The sequence below is a fragment of the Rhinolophus sinicus genome, linkage group LG03, assembly GCF_036562045.2.
Source record: "Rhinolophus sinicus isolate RSC01 linkage group LG03, ASM3656204v1, whole genome shotgun sequence".
NCBI classification, from domain to species: domain Eukaryota; kingdom Metazoa; phylum Chordata; class Mammalia; order Chiroptera; family Rhinolophidae; genus Rhinolophus; species Rhinolophus sinicus.
The window spans coordinates 39842734-39865196 of NC_133753.1; the positions used below are offsets into that span (position 1 = coordinate 39842734).

A 22463-nucleotide genomic window follows, 5' to 3' on the forward strand; every position below is an offset into this window, starting at 1 on the left:
TAAGGAGAGGCAAATTAAAACCATAATAAAATATCATTCACAACCATCAGTTAAGCAAAAATTTAAGAATGTGATAATACCAAGTGTTGGTGAGGATGTGTAGCAGTGAGGATTCGCATACACTATTGGTGGGATTGTAAATTGGTACAGTTGCTTTGGAAGACAGCTTGACATCATTTTGTAAAGTCGAATGTGCGTGTGTCCTGTGACACAATAGTTTCTCTCCTAGATATATATACCCTAAAGAAACTCTTACACATGTGCACCAGGACACATGTACAACTCTTAGTAGTAGTATCATTTATATTAGCAAAAAAACAGAAATAATGCAAGTGTCTTTCAAACGAAAATGGATAAATTGTGAAATATGTATAAAATGGAATACTGTACAGCAGTGAAAATGAATAGATTACAGCTCTATGCATCAGCACGGGTGAATCTCAGAAGCATAATACTGGAGGTGAAACAAACCATGGATAATAACTCAATTTACATAGTGTTCAGAAACAGAGAAAATGAAATAAAATATTTAGGTTCTGGCACATAATAAATACTGTAGAATTGGCTAAAATTATTAGTATGGACATGAAGGAAATCTGTAAAGAAAAGCAAGAGTGCAATTAACGCAGACCTCATATTAGTGGTTACTTCCAGCAGGTGGGGGGCATGTAATCATTCAGGGATACACAGTCTATAAATATGTTGTGCTGCCCATGAATAGAGACAATATTCCCTTTTAAATCTTTGAAAAGACTTCTAGTGTTTGCTTGAATCATTGCCTTCCAGTTGTTACTAGATTGTATAAAAGTGGGGAATAAATAAAAATAAAATAATTCCAGCCGATGCAGTGGAAAACTGGAAGATAAAAAAATTGCACTACACTAAAAATATAAGCCTTCTCCTGCCCTCCTTGTGCTTTCAAACCATGATACTTATCCAAGCATAGAACTTCTTTGTATTTCTATAAGAAATGCAAATTTTTCTTCAACTGTAATCATTTTGTTAGGCGTTTAATAGAATAATCTTTCCGTGGTATAATTTCCATAGGTTAGCTGTAACTCACAGAAAGCTGAACATGTTTGCAGCAATGCAGTTTACGTAACAGTTTCTTTTCAAAAGTAAATTACACCAACTACTTTTTCTCATTTACTGAAAAGGCCTATTGCTAATTTACCTTTGTGCATATTTGTAATTTGATGGCTTTTGCCCATATAATCTTTGGTTCATTAAAGGTAGACACATAAAGTGTAGGAAAACTTTTTAGTTTGTTGCTGGTTTGCCACCAGTGGCTGTAGGCATTCCACATGTGTATTGCCAGGCTCAAGGTGCATATATCAAAGAAGAGAAAGGAAACAAAAGGAGGTACAGAAAGAGGGAGATTGTATGTGTCTCTTTATACTTGTTCCAGGAATAGAGATGGCCTGGTTTTGCTCTGGGTGCCCCTGAATGTCATGTAACAGCCAGTACACACAAAAAATGGTCAGGCTTTATAGATTTAATAATGGCTTTCATCCTTTAATGTTCCTTTTCTTCCGTATTCCCTTGTGTCTTTTACTGTTTTTTTCTTATGTATTTAGCAAGGAAAGTTTTATTAGATCCAAAGCTAGTCTTGAATTCAACATTACAGAGCTGTTATTTCAGGGGATGTAATTTTTTTCACAATTTATTGTTTTCCCTAAAACAGACACCTTCTGAAAGTTTTGTTTGTTTGTTTTTTTTATTTGTAGACACTGTTGACTCCATTACTCCTGACAAAGTACGAGGTTTAAGGGATATGTTGAACAGCAGTGCAATGGACATAATGTATTATACTAGCCCACTTTATAGAGATGAAGTAAGTATCGTGATTATCAAGGTTGGTGTTAGGCAATATTCCAGAATACTTTTTAAAACACTATATGTCTTCTTAGGGAAAGTTGTGATAAATAACAGCCAGCAGGGAGGGGTTCTTTAGGATTTAGTCATGTCTAGGCAGTGAATGAACCTTGACAGGCATATAAAAGCCTTTTTTCCCCTTCTTCTCAGCCTTTGGAATTGAATAGATACAGATTCAAAACCTGCCACTTAACTAGCTATGTGACCTTAGATCAAATTTCTCACTTTCTCAGCTTCCTCACTTATAAAACGGACATAAAATGCCTACCAGATAAAGGTTATCATGAGGATTAAAGACACAAACATATATAAAGTTCCCCGTACAATTCCTTTTCCTTAGCTTTTCAAGCTGTGATTTAGTATATATCTGTCTTTATGTATTTCAAGGGCTACCATTAAAAAAAAGAAAGAGAATAGACTTTTTCTTTTAACTCTAGGAAGTAAAATAAGGATCAATTAGTAGAAAATACGAAAAGGAACATGTTTGTTTACTGATGAAGAACTTTGTTATGACTAAAGCTACCTTAAAAAAATAGCAGTATCACAAGGGAAAATTTTGTTAATTTTGATGGGTTTTAATTAAACTTATTTTGGTAATCATTTTACAATATGTACATATGTCAGATCATTATGTTTTATGCCTTAAACTTATACAATGTTGTGTTAATTATATCTCAATGAAACTGGAAAAAAAGTTTGTTTTTTTTAAATAGAAGTGACCGCTGTAGAATGGAGACACTGGGGTAGATGCTGAGCAGCTTTTCAGTGATGCTACTGAAGGGACTGCTCCTTTCACAGCGGTTTGAATTAGGTCATCTCTGAGGTCCCTTTTCACTTGAGATTCTGAGTGTTCATGGGAGGATCTTAATTAGTCATTGTGTGAGTCACCACTAAGAACCGATGGTTAGGGGAAAAGATTTGTGTATAAATCAGTACTGCTCAGGTCAGACTTTCTGAGGACCAGTTTGAAAAAAAAGAACGAATTTCAGACTTTCAAGACATCATTAGAGAGTCTTTGGTCCTTACTTCAACCCTGAATAAAATAACATGAAAAATCCAGACAGAACTACATCTTGTGTACATCTGAACTCTAATGGCTTTTTAAAATGAAGAAGTATAAAGGGAATTGTCATGGCAATATTTTACCATTGTTAGTTGAAAATTGTTTGATTGATATATATGACTAAAACTGTCTAAATTACTTCTTCTCATTCAACTTTCCTGAAGTAGGGAGGACAAAGGACTAATTATATTCTTCAGCCATATTTTGTGTATGACTTTTCTCTTAAAACTACTGGTTTTATTCCTTTTGGGTTGATTTTCTTCATGAATTTTAACTTTGGAGCAGTGGTTAAGAATCAGAAACCTAAACTTTTACAAAGCCATCTAATGCCTACTGTGTAAGAAGTTAGCTGACTTTTAGATAATATTGTAGAGCTAATAAAATTAAGATCAGAGGGTATATCATTAATCTTGGTTCAGATGTCCCAAATGACTATTCTTGGTCACAAAGGGATCCTAGCTGGGAGAATATAATTGGATCAGAGAGGAGAAGGGGAAATCTAATTAGGAAAAGAACCCTAATTAGAGTAGACTTTTTGGATACAATATAGAGGTGGATTTCTCCTTTTGCTGCTGAGTATATGATTTATAAAAGCATTTAGATAGTGCAAAGCCATTTTAAAAGTTAGCTTTCAAAATCATAATGTGCTGACCACAAATGTTCCTGTATATGTAAACTATAGGCAAAGATTATAATGCCTCCATGTCTAGAGACTCTGATAAGAAAACACAAAGACCATTTCTATTCAAGCATATGATTATTAAAACAGATGAAAAGATCAGCTCTTCAGAAACTGCCCTTTCGGTTTCATTCTATGGTGAAATATTTTAATGTCAGGTAGATTTTTCTCTGTCTTAAATATTTACCCTTGTTTTTTTATCTACTATATGTGATTGCTGGACTAAGGAAGTATTGGGTATAATGAGAGATGCTTTAAATTTTTGAAATATGAAATAGATTAATCACTAGTAGAGATACTGGTAGATCTTTTTATTTTTTTAATTTTTAAATTTTAGGGGGTGGCCTGTTAGCTCAGTTGGTTAGAGCGTAGCACCAAGGTTGCTGGTCCGATCCCCACATGGGCCACTGTGAGCTGTGCCCTCCACAATTAGATTGAAACAACTACTTGACTTGGAGCTGAGGGGTCCTGGAAAAACACCCTAAAAATATAAAAAATAAAAAGTTGAAAAAAAATTAATTTGGAAGAGTTGATATTTAAAAAAAAAAAAAGAGTAAGTACCTTTTGCCAGAGTACTTAAGTATATTTTAGTGTTTCTAGATTTACATGGTATGAGTCTTCAAAAGTAAAAACTATTAACAAATGTTGCTTTTAAAGGAATGTATTTTATCTAAACACTGGCTTTTTTTATACTTCCCTTACATAGATTGTAAATCAGGAAAACTATAAAATTTTAAAGGTTAGTTGATATTCTTATCCAAGCCAAGTCCAAAACATTACATTGTAGCTCACCTTGAACAAACCATGTAATTTCATATCACCCTCCCTATTCCTTAAACTATGTTAAGTAGAATTACCTACAACTCAGGTGTTAGGAGGCTTTTATATGATTTGCCCCTAAAGCAGTAGTTCTAAAGTGTGGTCCCCAGAACTGCTGAATCAGAAACTCTGGGATGGAGCCTAGTAATCTGTATAAGCCCTCCCAAGTGATTCTGATGCACATTGGAAATTGGAGAACTATTACACTAAAGCATGGAATTCTTTTGCTTTTCCTGGAAAAAAAGTTAAAATATCCAATTAAAGTAAAAGTTTTGCATTCCTCCCTAGAGAAAGGCAGCTTATCAATCTTCCACATGCCACCAGCTCATCTTGTCCTTTTCTTCCTTCATTGGCTCAATATATTTCATCAGACCCGATACACAGTTTCAGTAACTTTAACGAGACCCTCAGTGTTGCATTGTAGGGCTCTGAGATGTTAACAATCAGAACACCATGCCTTCATTCACGTCACTGCTAATCTTGCCAATCATGAATGCTCAAATGATTTTCAGTTCATGTCAGCAGGTAGAGAATGTTCAGTAAAATCTGATGAAGTCTAGTTGTCTCTTGAGACAAAAATAACAGGATTGAAAATGGAAGCAATATATAACTAATATTTGTATGTCAGAGTAACAGCTGGCATATTAAGAAGTACTAAAATGAGAAATTAAATATCAAACAGGAAATTTACAATTAAATAGTAGTAAGGAATGCTGGGAAGAGGAGAGAAGTGCCTTAAAAATGTGAGGGCCCAGTATTGGTTTGAGTAACAAAAGAACCTTACTCTTCTGACTTAATGGAATATTTCAGTAATACTTGCTAACACTAAATTTCAAAGAAAAATGACGAAGATACTTCCCACATTATTAATCTCTAAACTTTAAAAAGCCCTGCTTTCCAGCTATATAAAACTTTTTTTCATATCTATATTGCTAACTTAACAGGAATTTTGGAATATCAAGTAGATCAATATTAACATTTCATTGCATTCTTTTCAAAATGCATATTGTAATAATATAATATATTAGCATACCTGTTATCATAAACTCAGATACTCTTTTTCTGAAATTTACTATGGCCTAAAAACTGCAAGGTACAAAAATTTATAATTGATTATGAGTAAGTTGCAGTGAAGAAGAAATTTCCAGGGGCTCTTTGCAAATCTTACTGAAATCTGCATGGAACTTTTTTTTTCAATCTATGGGACTGCTAGTTCATATAGTTTGTTTATGGAGTATGAAAGGAACTGTATGTCTATGAAAGGGTAACATGTGCCTTTATTCTTTAGTAATGTATGGATTATATTAATATACACCTTACTTCATTTCCTGAAAGGTTTTAAAGGAGCTGAGTTAATTTTAATAACCTAGGTATATTTGGCCAGTAATGTATATTTTTCTTTCTTAATATATCTGAGTTTAGAAATAAAGATTATAGTAGTCAGTGATTACTCTAATATGGTAATATTCTCTTATTTCAAACAGCTAGTTAAAGGCCTTCAGCAAGAGCTGAATCGATTATATTCCCTTTTCTGTTCTCGGAATCCAGACTTTGAAGAAAAAGGGGGTAAAGTCTCAATAGTGTCACATTCTTTGGGATGTGTAATCACTTACGACATAATGACTGGCTGGAATCCAGTTCGACTCTATGAACAGTTGCTGCAGAAGGAAGAGGAGTTGCCCGACGAACGATGGATGACCTATGAGGAACGACATCTTCTTGATGAACTCTATATAACAAAACGACGGTAAAATACCCTAATCTCTTAAAAGAATTTAAAATGTCTTCATGGAATTACTAGACTTCGTAGGAGAAAACTTTGATTTTCATGATGAAGAAATATATAGTGTTTCAAGATTATTCGAAGATTATTAGATAACATGCCTAATTGAGCAAAGAATTATCTTGCTAATTACATGCATTTTCCACTAACATAAAAAAAATGGTTTTGTCATCTTCCTCTTTTCCTTCTGTGTATCCTTCACAATTTATCAGCAGTGAAATCTCAAACTTATTCCAAGCTGAATCACTGTATAGAATCCCTGTTGAAAATGTTTATCAGTTTGTAATCCGTTGTAGTTTTGCTAATCTTAGAGATGGGCCTTTCTTTACCTTTCTTATTAATTTGGAAATAATTTTAAAGCTCTTTTTTCTTGGCAAATCTATTTTTGACAGATTTTATAATTGTCTGATCACTTGTGGACTTCCTGATCCTCTTAGTTCTTTGCTATATCTTTATCTTCATCCATAATTACATTCTCTTGTCTTCTTTGTCCTCTTAATGATTACCTAATTGATTTTATAGAACAGTGAAAGGCACTCATTTTGATAGTTAGCATTATATAAAAACAACCAATTTAATTGACTCAAATTTTTATTCAGGAAGCCTTGGATTTGTTTCAGTTTTAATGGAAGTTATCTAAGGATTTCATTTAGAATCTTATTAACTACCATAGGATAGACACATAAATTTTATGGTTGCAAAATAATTGATAGTTTTGAAAGAAAATGTCATGTTGGCAAGCCTCAGAGCAGCGTTTTAAACATGCCTAGAAAAAGAACTGCACCCTTTTCAAAAAAACTTAGTTCCATTGTTTATTAAATGTGAGGAGATACGGAACATTATAATGGGGAAAAAAATGAAATGACCCAAATGTTCATTAGCAGAGGAGAGTTAAATAAACTGTGGTTCATTTGTGTGATATACAATTGCACAGCTATTATAAAGTGAAGTGTAGATCAGGAGGCAGTAAAATGAAAAGATCTCTAAGATTCATGAAGTCTAGATAAAAAGAAAGAACAACGTATTTGGTGTGATTTCTTTTTTAAAGGTGTAGGTATTTGCCTCACATTTTACTGAAGGGTCTCCCCAAATGCTATTAACAGCAGGTATTATGAAGAGTAGGGGTACTTTTACTAATCAAATTATAAACTTTTATAGACTTTCTATACTATAGCAGGTGCATTTATTAAATACTGTCAGTAGGGATTAATTTGAGGGATTGGGTAAAGGGTGTCATTTTCTTCTTTATAATTTAGTGAACTAGTGAGCATCTAATATTTATGAAATTATAAATACAAACGCATACATAATTTCATACTGGTTCCTAGGCTGAGAGAAATAGAAGAACGGCTACATGGATTGAAGGCATCATCTATGACACAAACACCTGCCTTAAAATTTAAGGTAAGGAAAGACAAATGAGATTTTCATTGTTTATCTCACTTTTTTCCAAACATCATTTGAAGCATGACATTAGGATTCAAAAGAAATCGTAATTTTGTTTTTTAAATTAATATTTATTGAACACATACTATATGTTGGACACTGATAGTTTCCGAGCTCTACAGAGAAAAGAGTGGAAAGACGGTTCCCCAGCCTTCAGGATGTATAATACAGTGTTATTTGTGTTATTAGCAGTATACAGAATCATAATGTATGCACGAGAGAGAGGTTTTAATTTTGCCTGTAAAGGATTATAAAGAAATGACATTCGTACTTGTTATCAGTAAATTGGATATGGCCAAGTGGAGGAAAGGAAAACTGCTGTTCTGTGTAAAAGAAAGAACCTAAAGCATGGAGGGATATAACTTTATAGTACCTCTGAGAAACACCAAATAATCTCAAGTAGTGGGAGAAGAAAAATACGACAGATCTGGGAAATATTTAGTTTTTAGAATTAGCAAAACTTAGTGACCAACTGGTTGTGAGTAGTAAGAAAAATAAGTGGAAGCATATCAATGATGACTCTAGGGATGGAAAGCTGTCATTCCAATCAATGAGAAATGTGTAACAAAAGCACAAGACAGAGTACACGTGGTTCGTCTGGAGCAGGGTGAGCAAAACAGTTTGGCTAAAATATGCAGGACTCTGGGCAGTGGGTCTGTGGAAGACCAGGGAGAACTAAAAGGACTTATATTTGAAAAGGGCAATGGGAACATTTCAGGATTTGTGAGCATCAGAATGGAGGTGTCAAAAACGATGGTTTAGAAGAATAAAAGTGGCAAATATCAACATTGACTTGACTATTGGAAAGGATGTAGCTTATAGCTGAAAAATAATTTGCATTGTTAAATGGAGTATGGCATAAGTTTCCTCATACTCATTGCCTGTTAAATATATGCCCATGTCTAATGTACTATGATTATCTCTTAAAATCTGGTTATTTTTTTTATCATAGGAACCTAACATACAGGTTAAGTAATGGACTGAATTTTTTTTTTTAAGACAGGATTTTCTTATAGAATCTATCTCCAGACTTACAAAGGTTTTTTAAAAATAATAAGAATAAAAAAACATATTTAAAAGCCATATGGTAAAGTTATAACATACATTTAAAAGCCATAAGCGTATGTCTTTGGAATCATTCCCACCTGGAATTTAAGTTCCATTTCTACCACCATTATTATATATAATCAATGTTAAATATGTAGGATTGATCTAATAGAAAAAGTAAACTCTTCTATTCATATTTTATGTCCTGAGTTTTTTTACTGGAGAGTTGAGTATGATCCACTAACTGTATATGGACCTCATAGTTCAGTATCACATTATTAGAAATTATGCACTATAATTGTGTATCCTTCTAACATATAGTCATGTCTAGTCTAATAATATGGATTTTAGTTGTTATTTAATTACTCGGAAGAAAAATATCTGAAGTTTAAAAAGGAATATCTGATGAATTGGCAAATTAATATTTAGGACTCCAGCATTCGAATGGAAGTCTTTCTGTGCCTATTAACTGGCAAATGGATTTACTTTCAGAATACAGGCGTTAGATATGTTACAGGTGACCATTGAACTTAAAAAAAAAAAAAAAAAGATATTGACAAACTTTGGTTTGGAGACTGGGAAACTTTGGTTCTGAGCATGAGGCTTTGCCACTAACTAGTTATATAGCATTAATGGAATCATTCAGCATCTCTGAATTCATCTGTTTATTCATCCCTGGACAAGGAGGTTAGACTAAATGTCTAAAGCTCTTTTTCGTCTCTCAAAATTTTTAATGAATGTAGATCTCACTAAAGTAATCATTACTCTTACCTGAGCATATCCCTTTGTGTGTTTGTATGTCAAACTGCAGACCAGTCATAAACAAAGAGAAGTTACTTATTCCATGTTTTTAACAATTTAACAAACATTTATGATGTGCCTGACCAATGTATAAAGAATTTTGCTAGGATGTGTATGTGCGTGTGCTTGTGTGTATCTCAAGCAGAAAGGATTTACTTAGCTTTCTCTTCTATCTGTACTGTTTTGCGTATCTTTCTCTATCCTTTTTTCCTCACTTTATAGAAGAAATGACATTAATCCTTTCAGAAATTAGTGTTTTTATAATATCTGTGTCACTATTATTTCAAATGCTTTTTCTTATATTTTTCTTATATTTTAATTTTTCTTAACACAAGTTAGTTTTCAAACATGTTGAAGTTAGCCAATCCTTTAAAAACAAAAACTTTCTCCAACCTTCTTTAACATAAAGGTACCATTTCAAAATATATATTCATTCATATACTTTTTCATTTGCATAAAAAGAAAAATTCTAGAGGCATTGTGGGAAAAGGTATATAAAATTGGAGGCAGGGATACTGTTACAATATAGTCCAAATTGAGAGGTGAAATGTTAGAACCTGTTGGATGACTTTTTAGATGTTGGAGATGAGAGGGAAGGATGAATTTGGGATGTCTCACTCATCACGATATGGAACATATGAGAAAGGTAGGGTGGATTTAGTAGGGAAAGGTATTACATTCTGTATATAATCCAGTGCTGTTGACCACCCTATTTTTCTTGAAGCCCTCTCCTCCCTTGGCTTCCATGATACCATTATCCTGGTTCTCTTTTTCATGTCACTCTCCCTTTTGTAGTTTTACCTCCTTTACCTGCTAACCAAATGTAGACATTCCTCATAGTTCTATCTAAAGCCATTTTATTCTGTATGCTTCCTAAGCAATCTTTCCCATTCTCTTGGTTTTACACATCACTTCTATAATGGTAACACAAGTCTACCATATATAGACTTGGATGATGACATATCCAATTCTGTATCTCTTGTCTTAAATTTTAAGCTACCTGTTAGATATGTTACAGATACTTCACACTTATTATGCGGAACAATAAAAGAAAAAGAATTTACTTAGAGTTCCTTGTTACAATTAATGGAACCACTAGCCTCCTAGTCAGCCAGACTCAAATTTTATGAATTGTTTGTGATTCATTCCATATTGCCATCTCCATTCAGTCATGCTGATACAACCCTGTCCTCTCACATTACCATTTCTGAATGGAACAGCTTTTCCTGCCTGGTTCAGATTATCTTTTGCTTAAACTTTTTCAATAGTCACCAGCCTCTTAATTTTCTAATTTATCCACGAGCTACTACTACCGGGTTTACTAACCTCCTGAAACATGGATCAGATCATATTATCCTTCACTACCTATAAAATAAATCAAGTCCAACTTTCTTAGTCAAACAGTCAAGGTTCTATAACATTCTCACTTCAAGCTACATTTTCCCAACACCCAATTTTTCAACCATGTCAGACTACTTCTATTCTCTAAATTAAGCCAGGTTCTTTCTTGCCTCTGCTTCAGTTCATGTGGTTCTATCAGCCTGGAATATCTTTTTTCCCAGTCCCAATGCCCCAACTATGGAAATTCTTTTCATCTTTATGGCCCATGTAAATGCTTTCTCCTTTGTAAAGCCCTCAGAGTTGGAATTATTCCTTTCTCTACTCTCACATTATAGCACACTTTGCCTGTCTTATGTACTTATTTTATTCTGCCTCCCACACAGATTGTAAATGTAAACTCTTGAGTGTAGAAGCTCTGTCTTATTCATCTTTATATCTTTCACAGAACCTAGTACATTATTTCAAAATAGTAGCTTAATATAGTAGCTTAATAGTAGCTTAATATTAAGCTACAAAATAGTAGCTTAATAAATCCTTGATTAGTGTATAGAAACACAATGAAATTATCTTCCTTCTCCTTACACTCTTTCTCTTCTCATTCTTCATTTTCTATTAGATTTAAAGATAATGAAGTTGCTCCTGAAATAATAGATTGTGTAGAATAAGTAGTGATTGGCATGTAGTTAACAAATAATGTAGGTACTATCTAGACAAAGATAATAGAAAAAGACATACCATATTTTGTCATGTATAATGCACTTCCGTGTATAATGCACATCCATGTTTTTGGCCCAAACTTTCAGGGAAAAATATCTTTTGTTTTAATATTTTAATTGAAAATTTTATTTGTTTCATTTAGGTACTTGTTTTTTGTATTATAAAGGAATTTTAGCATTTTTTTTAAACATATTATGGTACAAGAAATTTTATGTACCAGTAACAAATTTACGATATTTACACATCATAGAAGGCCAAGAACTCATCGTCGTTGCAAGTTAGTCGTAAGTTCAACAAAACCAATTATCGGATTCCAGAGTATTATCTTTCATATGGATACCATTATTGATTTCTGTTGTTACACTTTTAACTCATAAGAATAAATAAAAGAATTAAAAACATTTATATAGATACGGAATTAGTACTACCCATGTATAATGCACATACTTATTTTTCCCTCACAAATTTGGTCAAAAAGTGCACATTATACATGGCAAAATACAGTATATTTGGAGATAATTTTATTATTTGTATTTTACCATATATTACACCCAAATTCTGTTGAAAGACACTTAGCCATTTTTAAAATTTTGGATGACTGTATTATTTTAGGTTGAGAACTTCTTCTGCATGGGATCCCCATTAGCAGTTTTTTTGGCGTTGCGTGGCATTCGCCCAGGAAATAGTGGAAGTCAAGACCACATATTGCCCCGAGAGATTTGTAACCGGTTACTAAATATTTTTCATCCAACAGATCCAGTGGTGAGTTGCAAATATAGACATTTTTCTCTCAATATTAAATTGTTCCTAAAAGAGTCTATAAGAAATATTGCAAGGTAGCACTGAATTAATAAGAAAGAGTTCATTTATCTGATTATATTTGCATAGGTTCATATTTTTAAAACATTTGTGTTTTGATTGATGTAGAGCTCAGGAAATAAAATACCTTAGAGATGACCTATTTATATTGTACTTGTAGTTAAAGAGCATAATGTGAAAAATATTATTTCTCAACAATTAATACAAGGGACAAGAAGGAGTCTTCTGGACTTTCACACCCTAACCAGTTCTAATACCAATAACCTAGGAATCATAAATTTTAAAAATCCCACTTTTGTCTCTAAAACATTCTACAATATTGAAATGTGTTTAGTAAATCATCTTAGAAATGAAAATATTTATTATGTATTAAACATGAAAAAGTAAAAGAGTCTATTTTAGCCTAATGGAATTATAAAATTTTGGATTTTTACATTTTCTATTATGTTTGTATTGTAATTTTTTTTTTAATGTAAATACTCCAAGGATCTGGCATCCAGATAAACAGCTTACTGCATCATTTTTTAGATGAGAAAAAGGCTCCCTTAAATCCATTTGGGGACAAGGCTAGATATAATTAAATTTAAAAAAAAACAACTAAGTAGCATTCGATTTCTGAAAAGCTGCTTTATGTAATTGTGTAAAATATTTTAAAAGAGTGTCAGCTAGTACCAAGTAAATATAATATTAACTAAACACTAGGATTTTAGAAATTTTCCCATATGTTAAAGAATCAGAACAGCTGTATTTAAGAAATAAATTTCACTGAGCTGGAATCTAATACTCTATTTAAATACAGACTGCACAATCTTGGCCAAGTCACTTCTGAGACTTTTTCTTATCTATATGATGCAGATGATCATATTTTACCTCAGGATTATTAGAATTAAGTAAAATATACTTGTATGTGAAAACATCCAGCTAGATATTAAGTATTACATTAACATATATTCATTTAACTCATTTTCTTATAACTTGAAAGTGAACTTGAGTTCATAGGTGAACTTCGAGCTTTCACTTTTTAAGTTTTTTCTTAAACTTTGTTATATTATAAAGGAGGGTTCCAAACTCATTTTACTATTATAAATTATTTTTATTCATTTTACAGTTTTTCTGTGATTTTTTTAAAGTAATGTATTTTTAATAGTTTATGTCAGAACTATGCTAGGCAGTTTTTACACCCATTATCTGTTCTTTCCACCATCCTTTTGAGGTAGGAAATGTTATCTCCTTTCTACAGCTCAGGAAACTGAGGCTCTGAGACCTTGTGACTTGGTAAGTGTCACACAGTTAATAAGTGACAGAGGCCAGAATATGAACTTGGAATTTTGATGTCAGGTCCATTACCATTTTTGTTATATCATCCCCATTTCACGTTAGACAAATACCAGTACCTAATTTCTTTGTTACTATATTAATCTATTTGAAAATAGAGTTTACTAAGAGCTCCTAAGAAATTAAAAATTGACTTTATTTGCTGTGTTCCAGTTTACTCTCAATTGCTTCAGCTTTGTTTGTGAGACTAATATAAATCTGTTCAATATCAGGAAATAATAAAAATGAATCCATTTTTCTGGAATACTAATTAATGGGCACTATTAGACTAGAGTATTAAGAGTGAACAAATGGGAATACATGTTAGAACTATCAGGTTTTTAAAAATTCCCTAAGGTCTACTGAGCATGCAATAGAATAAGAATAAAAGAGTGTACTAAAATCTGAGCAGTGTGCCTTAATGTTGTATTTTTTTTTTTTTTAAATCAAGGCTTATAGATTAGAACCATTAATACTGAAACACTACAGCAACATTTCACCCGTCCAGATCCACTGGTATAATACTTCCAATCCTCTACCTTATGAGCATATGAAGCCAAGCTTTCTCCACCCAGCAAAAGAACCTACCTCAGTTTCAGAGAATGAAGGCATTTCAACAATACCAAGCCCCGTGACCTCGCCAGTCTTGTCCCGCCGGCACTATGGAGAGTCTATAACAAATATAGGCAAAGCAAGCATATTAGGTAATTTCTCTTTAGTATTCCTTATTAATGAATATAAGTACTTTTTCTACTGGCATTAAATTTTGGGACTTGTAAATACACTATGTATTACAAAACCTCCAGTAGTTAAATCCCCCATCTTTAGAATCAACTGTCCTCTCACTGTTAATATTTGAGGTCCAAAAAGCCCTGAAGTTCTCTAATTAGATCAGGTCCTGTTGTTTTAGAATATGAGATAGCTGGATGCTCAAAAAAGGGTCTGGGAATCAAGTCCCTCGTTTTAATCTTGGCCCTACCACTTACTGTGGGCTTTTGGGCAAGTCACATAGTTTTTAATGCTCTGCTTCCTCATCTGTGAAATGAGGGGGGTACTTGAGTTCTAAGGGCGTCCCTGCCAACCAGTTCTCTGAGTCATGTCTTAAAAGTCTCTCAAAACTGTGCCCTTCCTGAGGGCAACAGGATGTTTAATTTTTCTCTGAAATGATCTCGAGTACCAGCCACAGTGTTTGGTGTAGCACTGAAGCTGTTATGTGCCACTTAATGTTGGCCATTGCATTTGGTTGCAAGGTGCCTTAATATAAAATGCCACAAGATGGCACTATAAATAGGCTTTATCTGCTGGACTTACCGATATGTTACTTCGTCATACTCACAGATTGTTTACTGATAGCTTTTAATAACATATCCACTTAACCTCAGTATTGAGCATGCCAATAATAAATATATGTCCATGTCAATGGCATGATTCTTTTATTAATAAGTTTTTAATCTTACCAAATACTTTAATAAGCAATGATCACTTGAATAAAATAGAATCTTTATTCCTTTGTTTGTAAGCTATATTCCTAGAGTTTGTGCAACTCTTATTCTGTTCAACTCCATTTTTATTTAGAAGCCTACAGTATAAATTGTAATTTTTTTACATTCCCACCCTGGAAAAACATGACTAGGGCATGATCCCTCTTCCAATTGGCTGTAATTATGGGTGGTGCTCTTTAGCTTGGTATGTGGTGTAATTCAGCAGAATAACTGCCCTGTTTTGTGAAATGCAGGAGCTGCTAGCATTGGAAAGGGACTTGGAGGAATGTTGTTTTCAAGATTTGGACGTTCATCTACATCGCAACCATCTGAGACATCGAAAGACTCAATAGAAGATGAGAAGAAGCCAGTTGCCTCACCTCCTACTACCACCGTGGCAACACAGACCTTTCCACATAGCACGTCTGGCTTTCTTGATTCTGCATGTTAGTTCATACTGTTCTTTCCTTAAGTTTACTATATCTTTTTAAACCTTGAGGAAGGCACAGAGGATTAATATTAACACTAGCGGTCGGCTCTAAAATCTAACGCTTACATTAGCTTTTAAAGAAAAAGTGCTTTTCCGCTGCTTACATTTTTAAGACTAATCCCAGGTAAATGCAGTTTCACTCTGTGCATTGGTGAATTAATAGTTAAGGACATTAATAATCAGGGCCTGTGGCACAAGCATCTTAAACATCAAGCCTAAAACAAATCTCTTTGTGGTAAGCACCCCCTGATTTTTACAAAGTAGATTTTAAAAAATATGGTCTTCTCAGCCTCAAAAATTGTATCAAAACTATACTGTATCCTTAAACTTTTAAAAAATTGCTATGCCAAAGCCATCCTGCTGCTAATCTCACTGTTCCCTTCATGCAACCTAATTATAAAACTTCCAAAGCTTCAATCAGAATTGGATCCACTCTATGGCTTCCACGTCTATCCCACTACCTAGTATAAAGTAGGTAGGTACTCAAGAATTGAGTGAATGAATGGATAGTTATGCTGGACTTGACATGAGAATGGAGCTTTATTTAATTTTTTTCAGTGGAATTATAAGTTTTAAAATCTTGCATTGTTGTAAAACACTAATACACTTACTCAGTGTATATATTTACTTCCAAGGGTCTAAAGTGGACCATTACTTTTAGGTGTCCAGTAAAATAAGAATAATAAGTCAAGTCCTATTTTTCCATTGACTTATATAAGGAAATATAGGTTCTGAAACTAGCTACTTCCTTTCTGTAACCATAGGAAGAGGAAAACTTTACTTTCTTTTTCTAAAAATTTTTAAACATTTCATTTGAGATCCTTACAGCCTTGTTTTCTTAATATGGCTGCTACTTTAAATTTTAAAATGACCAGCATTCATTGCCATCCATAAAACTTACTTAAAGAGGAAATTCAGGTGTGACAGTCCTAGAGGCTGGATGTTCTCCACAGTCAACCCCACTCCAGGATGAATTATCCTGGACATTCCTGAGTTGGACATTTCCTATTGGGGCCAGTGGCATTTTTTAAACTTAATCTTATGTGTGTCAGACTCTGAGTACTGAAAATTTTATAATTGCAAGCCTTTTGAATACTGCCTAAAAAATGCATTTTAGACTTTGATATTTGTACAAATTTCATATTTAGTTTTTTAATGAGTTCCTATACTATTGCTAACTTAAGCTCTCACTTCGACTTAGAATTGTGATTGTGGAAATACAAAATTCTGTTGTAGTATGCAGATGTCGAAAGAAAACTCTAAAATTCTGAGGAAAAATAATTTCAGAGAATTTTGTAAGATGGTAGGTAAAAAGTCACAATTCCTTGTAATGATAACACACAACAAAGATGCTGGTAAATAGGATAAATGAGAAAACGAGCAGGGTAGGATTTGAGCCCCAGAGAAAGGGTAATGAAGACGTATAGAGAAAACCTATAGGATCTGAGGGAGGAAAACTATTTTTTAGTTTTTTTACTATTTAACATAGTAATTTCAAAATGATCATAGAGAAGGCTCCTATTTCCTCTTTCAGGTCAACAGTGAGTAAAGGTGCTTAGTTGTATCGCATCATTATGTTTTGAGAACAAAATACATTTTCTGTCATTCTTGCATATAAATTCTTTGTTGATTCTAATGGTAAATTCCTTGGCAACTATACACTTGATTAAATATGAGCTAATCATGGGTCTTAGTTACATATATCCAGCGCTAAATACAGATGTAGCTATTAAAATTGGATGCCTACTACCATCGTAGAATTCTGCCTTTTAAATCAGATCATCAAGATTAGCCTTACTAACTCTTGGACTAGCTTCAATAATATCCTCTTCTGTGTAATCCTGATTTAGACAAATTTCTTAAGTCTTAATCGCTATTTTGACTGTCTCTTGCAAATCATGAAACTTTTCTTCCTTAAATCTTCTTTCTGGAATTTGGTCATTGCGAAAGGTAATTCTGGCTTCCTTCCTTTCTTCTTTCTGCTCACCTTGGTTGCCTCAGTTCTTCTCCATCACCTTTATTTGGAAGCTACCAACTGATTCCCTCGCATTTTAAGAGTAAGATGGACACAGACTTTGAATTAATGATCAATCAGGGTTTCTCTCTTTGAAGAGGAAGTGTTGTCAGTTGAAACCACTTTATTGTCATCAAGTTAAAGCATCTTATGTAGCTATTGTTCATTCTTTTAAAAAGTCTGGATTTATTGACAGTGGTTTTACTGTTTCATTTCTTGTGCTCGTGTTTGTAGCTTATTATGAAAAGACCAGTTTCTTTTAGCAGTGTTTTGCCTCTAGATTCGAACTTAAATGAACTATAAATTTGGGGAATATCTGGATGTTAACAGATTATGACATTTTAAAATTAATTATGCTTACATTTTCCATGAAGAATTCTTCACAAAAACCAAAATGTGTACTTCTTTATGTATGCTAAGTTTAATCAGCTTATTTGGGAGTATTGTTCTAACTTATGGCCACTTCATTGAAGGCCATTTGTAACTATCATCCACCACTTTACAGCATCTTGTGTTTTTTTTTTCACAGATTTCAAACTTCAGGAATCGTTCTTTAATCTCCCACAACTTCTTTTTCCGGAAAATGTAATGCAGAATAAAGATAATGCCCTCGGTATGGTATATGTCAGGAATAGCATTCAGAATACTATGAAAATGATCTACTTAGAGTTTTTCTGCTCACTGAAAAACTGGATCAATTCTTCTATGAGATCAGCTTATAGACTACTTTATATGTATTTTCTTCCTGTATTTTCTAATCTTAAATGGTAGTGGTCCTGAAATCTGACTTGATTAGCACCTAATATGCTAAAATATATGATACTTCTATACCCTCCTACAAAGAAGGAACCTTTTAGAGGGGAGGAAAGCATAAGCCGTTTTCTTTCTTCTCTATTGTCCTAAAGTCTTCAAAGAGGTTCACTACTCTTTTCATGTAATACCCTAGATATAAAAGGGTTTCATAGTATAAAGGATTTAATCATTCCAAGTTATTTCAGATATCAGTAACACACTTAGGGCTGTAGGTATGCCATAGCTGATATCTGGTTTCAATACAAATATTTAATGTTCTTTAGATGGATAGGTTCACTTAAAGAAAAAAAATTAGTATTATTGGATGCAAGAGATACTTTCAATCTCTTAATTTTCAGCAAAGTCTAAATACTAAGGATTAATCCTAGCACTTTGAAATTATTTTTATCAATTAACTTTTCATTCCTTTTTCCACAACTCCTCTCTTTTTCCTTTTTCTTTTTTTGTTTTCTTTTTTTAATATTGAACTTGTGTCTTTAACAAAAAATGTTACAGGTTTTTCTTTAGATTTTTAAATTCAATTTAATTTTATAGTTTCTGTATTACTAATTTTCACACATTTTTTTTCTATTTTCAAAATAACTCTTATTTAATACAAGTTCCAAAGCAGTGTTTTAGTATAACAAGCTGATTTTTTTCTCTGCCAACAGTTTGTATTGATCTAACTCAGTGAATTCCCCTCAAGAAATGATCTTATAAAAGTGCTTACTCTGGTATCTGCTCGTGTAATAGTTACTTCCAAAAGAAATACTTTTATTTGTGATTTTTGCATATGTAGTTAGAGAAAAGATAATTAATTCACTCACATATCTGTCCTGCATTCAAGCAGCCTTTATTATCCACTTTCTTAAAGCCATTCCAACTACCTAAGCAATTAGATTACTAATCATCACTACAAATTGATTCAGATGCTAATATATATATATATATATATAGCTTCTATTTTCTCTTCCTCTGTCTTTATTCATTCAACAATTAGTTATTAAATGTTTACCATAAGCCAAGATACCAAGGCGTAGTCACTAGGAAAGATTCTAAGATGAAAAAGACTTCATTGCTACCCATAAAGATGTTAAATGCTGGTGTGGAAATTAAGCATTTTCTAGAGGGCACATATTCTAGTAGGGAAGGTAGATAACTACAAAAATAATTGTAGAATGTGATGAGCTACATAATGGAGGTACAGGTAAAGGACTGTCAGTTCTAAGGAGTAAAAATGCTTTCACCTGGAGAAATCATAAAATGCTTCACAGAAGTTCGATTTGGACATGCAGATATGAAAAGACATTGCAGGGAGAAGAAACAGTATAAGCAAAGCACAGAGGTAGAAGCATAGAGTGTGTAGGAACCAGAAGTTCGTTTTCTTAAGAAGTGCCAAGGATGAATGCGAGGGAGTAGTTCTCGATATGACTGGAAAAGTTTCTTAAACCAGATTGTAGAGGGGCCAACAAATCTGGCCATCTCCTGGAGTCTTTGTATTCAAGATTTATACATAGAGCCTATGTTTACCCACATAGCCCATCTGTTATCAAATTTAGGTATTTGTGTTGGGAAATTATTTTGGCAGAAATGACAACTGATAATAAAACTCTTTTTAGAATTTTTGTTACTTTTCTCAAATAAAGGGTAGTTGGGGAATATTCTTAAATATATTTGGAACTATGATAATTCACAAAATGTAAATATTCCTTGAATGTCAAATACCTAACCACAAGAAATGTATAGTCGCTCTGAGGTAGCACGAAAAGAAGAATCATAATTTGCCAACAAGTACTCTGAGCATAATCTTTCTTATTACAAATGAATCTTTCACCAGTCATTTGGAAACACAGAGTTTCCTTTGCTAGTACTTTTAAGTATTTTTCTTGGTGTCTACTTGGAGCCAAAAAGCATGCGATTATGACCATAATTATTACTTCAAATAAGATAACTTTTAAGATTCATTAAGTTTTTGAAAATTTCTCTCTAGAGAAGCTAAGATGCTTCCATTAAATAGTAGTAACTTGTCCAGTTAATACACATTATAATACTAAAATCCTTTCTATTCATGTTATTTTTTAAATACCATTTCCATGTTGACAAGCCTGTGTACAAAAGAATTCTCTGATGAAAGCACAATACTGATGACACTTGACCTTCACACTATATAGATTGCAGACATTTGCTTTAAGGAACAGGGAGGGAAATATGCCTGTTTGCACGACTCCCAGAAAAGAAAATAATCCATGTTTTAACACAGTATAAACAAACTGCTGATGATTTTTAAAAGCCCACACTTTTTTCTCATTTTTACTTTAGCTGTTCAGGAATCTCATTCCTTGTGCACAGATGAATTATAGCACTTAGGCATTCAAGAGAGAAAAAGGACAAAGTGATGATTTTATGTTTTCCTTTCTCTTTGACCTAACTCAATGAGAAAAACGGGGGGGAAAAAAACTTTATATGGTAATTGTAAGAAATTAGGTCCATGGCAACTCCAGGTAGATTTGGGCCCACTTTGGCCAAGACCACATCTCACAATACTTAGAATGGTGCTGTCGTGTAGAACCTCATTCCCTTGGGAATTCTTTGATCTACATAAACGGGACAGAGAAGATGAGACATAGGACCATCTGGTTCCATCCTTCCACCAGCAAAATCAACCCAAATGTGAGATTAAGTGCATTGGCAGACAAACTGCCTGGGGTAAACCTTTTAAGGAAGGTAAGAGACTAAGTTTCATCAGGTACAGGCTGGCTACCTAATTCCCATTTTGATGGGGACAAACTACAAATAAATAGTAAGGAATAAGGAGGGCCAATCTACTTAACACTATTAAAGTCCCTATATGTGATAAAAATAAGGGCATAACATATAGGACAATAATTAAATTTAGCATTTGAGTGTCTAGTATCTGAAAGGCAGTATTGCACAACAGTAATAGCATATTAAGAATAAATTTCAGGTACGTAAAATCAAAGCAGAGCCAAATGACGCTTGTTACAACAGGAAAAATATGACTTTGAAACAACAGTTCAACTTAAGACTGTTGTACTAACAAGACATTCTACGGTGCCATTTGAAAGTGAGTTCTTATAAATTATAACTTGGTGGTCTTTACCAATATCAATGCATATGTTTCCCATCTCTTCTGGATTTCTTCTTGTTTCCCGTTTTCTTTATAACTAACTTCACCTTGCCTCTGCTTCATCATGCTTGAGAATTCCAGTGTCCTCTTTTTTTTGTCTTCCTGTTTGTTGTGCAAGAATGTACCTACAAATCTAACAGAGATGTCCCATGGAATACAAAAGATAAAAGATTAGGACATTACTATTCTCAGTTCCACACATGGATTTAAGCTATTTCTGACTTACTATGAATTAGCTTATCGTAATTCAAATAAGAAAAATAGCACTTAAAAAAAAACTTTATAAAAAGCCTATGTCAATATATCTTACAAGTGTTTTAATAACCTAATTGGAATTTACGCGGCTAAAGTATAAACCTTATCTGAAAATGTACAGATAGATCCATGGCCACTTCTTGTCAGAAAAGCACAATTGAATAGAAAAATAACAACTGTAGATGCATTTTTAAGTCACCAAATGATACTGTCACAAAATAGCTGTTTAAAATAAGTATTAGCTAAACATTTATATGAAATTATTTTCTAGACCAATAGGTTTCTCACATTTGATTACCAAATTCCCAGTGTAAAGCAAAACCCAACTTTTTCTCCAACCTCCTCCTTAATTGTCAGTTTTTGCTTTTCACATCCTCTGGCATTCTGGACATAGAACAGACTTAGCAGACTTTGAGTGTCTCAGTGGTAGTGATTTGGGTGTTTTTATTTTTGAAATAGACCCTTCGAAATACTGTGTGGCTCACTGACAATTTTAAAGGAGTTCCTGAAGATCAAAATGTCATTTTTCTAAGTGTTTTATCTCTAAGGATTTATTAAATGAATCGATTGAAATTCTCT

The 22463-nt window shown here is 33.2% G+C and overlaps 1 protein-coding gene across 6 annotated transcripts in view; it reads left to right on the top strand.

The window, feature by feature from the left end:
• Positions 1 to 22463, top strand: part of DDHD1 (DDHD domain containing 1) — a 68611-nt gene that overhangs the window by 42646 nt on the left and 3502 nt on the right. For 3 of the 6 annotated variants that reach the window (XM_019725720.2, XM_019725717.2, XM_019725719.2), the window contains 7 exons: positions 1728 to 1834; positions 5921 to 6183; positions 7548 to 7623; positions 12184 to 12333; positions 14156 to 14408; positions 15440 to 15631; positions 18219 to 18302. In XM_019725720.2, the coding sequence (XP_019581279.1) occupies positions 1728 to 1834; positions 5921 to 6183; positions 7548 to 7623; positions 12184 to 12333; positions 14156 to 14408; positions 15440 to 15631; positions 18219 to 18302 (1125 nt within the window). The remainder of the gene's footprint in view (positions 1 to 1727; positions 1835 to 5920; positions 6184 to 7547; positions 7624 to 12183; positions 12334 to 14155; positions 14409 to 15439; positions 15632 to 18218; positions 18303 to 22463) is intronic. The other 3 variants (XM_019725721.2, XM_019725722.2, XM_019725718.2) reach the window with 1 other exon arrangement.